We start from the raw sequence: 4,932 nt of genomic DNA on the forward strand, positions 1-4,932 counted from the left end.
CGGTACGACCAAAACGAAAAAGAAGAAGAAAAAAAAAGGGAATGAAGAAAAGAGGTGAAAAGAAGATACGTTCGATGTACGTCGTTTTCTCGAGTATATTTATTACCGTCTCTATTTTCAAACAAATTTCTCGATCACTCGTCCCGTTTACGTTTTCGCTATTTTCATTGTCCTTGCCCTAATACACAACGGAAACAGGAGAGCGAGCAAATATTACGCGATTTCGTTCCGACGTCTCCCTTCGTTTGGGTACCTTTGCACGTCGCAACGGAATACGGGGTAAGCGTGGAAGAAGAGAGAGAGAGAGAGAGAGAGAATGAGAGAAAGCGGGAGAGAATCATTGACGCGTGGCGAGACATACGCGTAGGTTGATATGAAATCCGTGCTTGCAGGTAGGCAGCCGGCAAATCATCACGGTTGGTTCCACTGTCCTCGTTGCACGCACAGTTTCCTGTCGAAAGACTGTATGATGCGTCACTACCGGTCTCATTGCAACCTCCACGAGACCCGTTTTCGTTGCACGTACTGCGATTACGGGTCAAAGTATAGTTCGAACGTCTACAAGCACGTGCGAAGGGTCCACAAACAGTTGCCTCTGTTTAAGCCGCATCGGCTGCTTTTGCGTTAACCAACGATGAGAAGAGGTTCCTCTGGGCCTATTCTGGAAACAAGGACGCGAATGGAAAGCAAGGGAAGCGAGAGTCGGAGGAAACGGAACGATGGACAACGACGCGACTTTTCACCGAGGAATTCTATCCTTCTTCGTCGCGACAAACTTTGTAATCGAACCACGCTCTTTCTCTTTCTTTCTTTTTTCTTTTTTTTTCTTTTTTTCTTTTCATTTTCTTTTTCTCTTTTTCATCGTCATCCAATAAAACTCGTTTATTCCGTTCGATCATCGGAACCGTGTGTTGATTATTTGTCGCAATTTGACAATAGCGTCCATATGGGGGCGGGGGGTGGGGTTCGACATGTACCCCGCGAGGTGCGTGTATTCCTCGACAAACGAAGAAACATCGAGAAAAACGACGGGGAGAGAGAGAGATAGAGAGAGAGAGAGAGAGAGAGAGAGAGAGAGAGAGAGAGAAAGTGAGAGTGAGAGAGAAAAAGAGAGTATTATACGGCATCTAAGGTGTCGAGATCGTGTTCTCCGAAACTCGTCCATCGAATCGTAGACAAGCATACTGACTCGGTCTGTGATTTGCTTGTCTTTTGCAGGGTACGTAAGGGATACATCGTGGTTCGAACAGAAGGAGCAAGTTCAGAGATACTTTTGTCCGCGGTGCTGCAGTTCGTTCAGTAAGAAGGCGAACATGCTGACGCATTTTAGATACGAGTGTGGCAAGGAACCGCGGTTTCAGTGTCCTTACTGCGGTAAAAGGGATAGAAAATCTTCGAATACCTACAGGCATATCAGGACGTATCACAAGGGTAACAGGATTCAAGCGTACAAGCTCTATTGAATCGAGGATGATTCCAGGACGAACGGAAGGCAGGAAGGAACAAAGGAAAGAAGGAAGGAAGGAAGGGAGGAAGGAAGGAAGGAAGGAATTAAGGAAGGAAGGAAGGAAGGAAGGAAGAAAGGAAGGAAGTCGACGAGGTTCGGTATATAACGGGTGTCTTTGTACGCGAATGCTTCGATACTGTCGCTTATTCGAAGCGAAAAGAAAAAAGAGAAAAGAGAAAGGAGAAAAAAAAAATAACGCTAGCAGTTGCGTGTACGAGATTACGAAATAGATGTCTTCCTTGTCCCGTGAGGATCACTGTTCTCTCGTTCTATCCCATCCGTCTTTCGCTTATCTCTCCTTTTGTTCGATGACAATGACGACGACGACGACAACGACGACGATGACGACGACGATAACGATGACGACGATGGTGATGATGATGATGCCGCTGCTGCTACGACCCGTTTCAACGGCCATATACACGCAGCTTTCGAGATCTAACAGCGTCGAATAAAAAGCAGGGGTTACGATATCCTTAGGTTCGTTTCTCTCGACTTTTCCTATCGATTGTTCGTTTCTCTGTTGCACCTCTTTCCTCTCGACCCCTTTCGTTCGGTACCAGCTTGGCGATTTTTCCTCCGGCTGTTTGCTAATCGTTTGCTCTGTTTTCTTGTTCGTAGGACGGCTCCTGCTATCTTACGATGCCACCGTTCTGGCCACTTCCAGGGCGAACGCGGAATACAGAGAGAGAGGGAATACCGCGATCAAGCACGAAGACGGCCCGTTCTATCACGCCGGCAAGATGTCCTATCATTGTCCTATATGTAACGCGGGCTACACGTACAAGAAAACCTTGAAGACTCACATGAAGTACGACTGCGGAAAGGAGCCAAGGTTCAAGTGTCCTTATTGCAATAAGAGAGACAAGTGTTCGTCGAACATTTACAAGCACATCAGGATGCGACACAACGGAATGCCAGTGATGGTGCATCGCAATTAAAGTGGACGATTTCGTCGGAATTTTCGCCTCGTTCGAAAACGCGTGTAACCTTTTCGCGGAACCTTGCAAAAGTCGCGATCTAGCTATTCCGTTAATTCCGCGAATCGTAAATTCCTGCCACGGTTGCGGTGCGAAGATTTGCGGAAGAGAAAGCGGAAGAGCAAGAGGAAGGAGAAGAAGAGAGAGAGAGAGAGAGAGAAAGGGAGAGTGTGTGCGTGGGGTGGGAGAGAGAGAGAGAGAGAGAGAGGGGGAGAGGGAATTACGTAGGATGTATAGATTGGTATACGATGTATCGTTTACCTCAATAAAGTCGCCGGACGGTTTAATCCGGGATATCGGGGCACGTGTACGCATCTGCGATAGCGTCGTTCGTGTTCCGATCGTTGTCCCTTTTCCCATTTCTCGCGTAATCGATAGCGGGTTGGATCGCGGGTTGGAGAAGCTCGCGTGCGCGTACGAGACGAGAGAGACGGAGCACGAGGCAAAGCCGTCCATGCACGAGGTACATAGAGCAAAACGCGCGCACGCGCGCGCCCCGACAGCGACGATAGAGACAAAGCAGGGAGAAAGGAATTCGATTTTGTTCGCAACCGATCGATCTTTCCTTTTTCTGTTCGTTTGAACCATCCCTTACTGTCTTTCTTCTAATCGTGGTAGCGATTAGTCGCGCTTGTCTGAAATACACGCGTCTAGATCTGTTCGCAGAGGACCTGTCGCCGAGACGACATTGCGTATAGTTTCGGTATACGGTAGCGAGTCGATCGGCGCAGGACTAATTGTCCTGATTCTTTTCAGATATACGGATATTGGAGTGGCCAAACGTGAGGACGCAGGCCGCTGTCTCGAGTTACATCTGTTCAAAGTGCAACGCAGGATTCCGAAGGATGTGGGACCTGATTAGACACAAGTGTGGCCAGATACCTAGATACGCGTGTCCTTATTGCCATAAGAAGGACAACTCATCCTCGAACGTTTACAGGCACATCAGACGATGGCATCCTAAATTGCCAGTCGGTGTGAACAAAATGTTTTGAACGGTGTCGAGATCTGCCCGGGTGAAGTATCGTAGTTTAAACAGTATTCGAAACTCGATCGCGAAACGAACTCGACGGACCGTTACTAGTCCCTCAACACCCCAACCTCTCTGCCCCCCCCCGTCATCGAAATCTCCCAATTTTTCCCGATTATCGCTATATTCGCCCTTTACTCTAGACCGGCGATACGCGTATGCCGAGTCGTGCGCCAACGAACGGCTTTTACGGCCTCTTATGTACGAAAAAGGAAAAGGAAAGGAAAGTTATGGATTTCGTTGGTCCTCTCTTTATTACGCGAATGCATGCGTGCGCGCGCGCGTGCGTGCGTGCGTGCGTGCGTGCGCGCGTGTGCAAGCGTCGATGTATGTTCTGCGCTTTAGCGACGACAAGCGTTGTTGTAGGAAGAACGAAATGGAGAAGTATCGAACGATTATGCGCGCGTGTGCAAGCGTCGATGTATGTCTCTGCGCTTTAGCGACGACAAGCGTTGTTGTAGGAAGAACGAAATGGAGAAGTATCGAACGATTATTATAGAGGTTCGAATGGCGAATCTACGACGTTTCGCTTGACGTCGCGTCTTCGTTTTCAGATTTCGACGCATTTCCATTTTTTCACCGTTTTTCTAGTTTCGCGCGTATACGCGTACGCGTGTACGTATTAGGTATATCGACGTGGAGATCGAGGATCTCCGAACGTGCAGATGACACGAAAGCTCGAGCTTCGCTACATATCGTGTTTGTGTTTTAATTTTCAGAGTGGAACGACTCGAAGACGAACGCGACAATGTGTTCGCAGTGCGGCAAGACGTTCCCCGCTAAATGGGACATGATCTTCCACGCGAAGCACGCGTGTGATCGGAAGCGCAAGATTCGTAGCGCGAAAAGCGTCGGAGCTTTTCTCTACGACCACGATTTGGACTGCAATCGATGCGGCAAGACGTTTAAAAGGCGGAAAGATCTGAATTACCATGTTCGTCACTTGTGCGGAATACGAGGGATACAGTGCCCTTATTGCAACAAGTGTTACACGTACACGTCTAACGTCAAATATCACATAACTCGTTATCACAAGGGGAAAGAAGTTTATTACAATAAACTCTATTAAGCGATTCGTTGCCACCGTGCATCCCGTTTCTTGATCGGTAGACATTTTTTCCCATCTTGCTCGTCATCCAATCACCATCGCCACGCGAATTTCTACCCGATTTCGTTGATCGCGTCGCGTTCTCGCGTCGTCGTCGTCGTTTCCCGACTTTTCTTTCAACGAAAATTCTTTGGCCCTTTCCTCGAGGATAGGACAAGTAACGCGACGAATCGCGTAACACGAGGTTTTTCCTAAAATCGTCCATGTCGTTCTCTCTCTGGTCAATCTCTCGATCGTCGAGTCGCGAGCGTTCGTTTTGGAAGCTCGACGGTATCGTTGAAAACGTAAAAAAAAAAAAAAAAAAAAA

The 4,932-nt window shown here is 48.1% G+C and overlaps 1 protein-coding gene across 1 annotated transcript; it reads left to right on the forward strand.

Annotated features, from left to right (window-relative positions):
* The first annotated feature begins 2,250 nt into the window (after window positions 1–2,250).
* LOC108548406 (longitudinals lacking protein, isoforms N/O/W/X/Y-like) lies at window positions 2,251–3,482 on the forward strand. The gene is made up of 2 exons (XM_017901321.1): window positions 2,251–2,377; window positions 3,244–3,482. Exons 1-2 carry the CDS (start codon window positions 2,251–2,253, stop codon window positions 3,480–3,482), a joined length of 366 nt encoding a protein of 121 aa, XP_017756810.1.
* The last annotated feature ends 1,450 nt before the right edge of the window (window positions 3,483–4,932 follow it).

The sequence above is a fragment of the Eufriesea mexicana genome, unplaced genomic scaffold, assembly GCF_001483705.2.
Source record: "Eufriesea mexicana isolate 0111107269 unplaced genomic scaffold, ASM148370v2 scaffold1523, whole genome shotgun sequence".
NCBI lineage: Eukaryota > Metazoa > Arthropoda > Insecta > Hymenoptera > Apidae > Eufriesea > Eufriesea mexicana.

Coding starts and splice junctions, on each gene's coding strand:
- LOC108548406 (XM_017901321.1), top strand. CDS start 2,251: ATGTCCTATCATTGTCCTATATGTAACGCGGGCTACACGTACAAGAAA. Junction 2,378..3,243: donor TTGCAATAAGAGAGACAAGT/GTTCGTCGAACA, acceptor GATTCTTTTCAG/ATATACGGATATTGGAGTGG.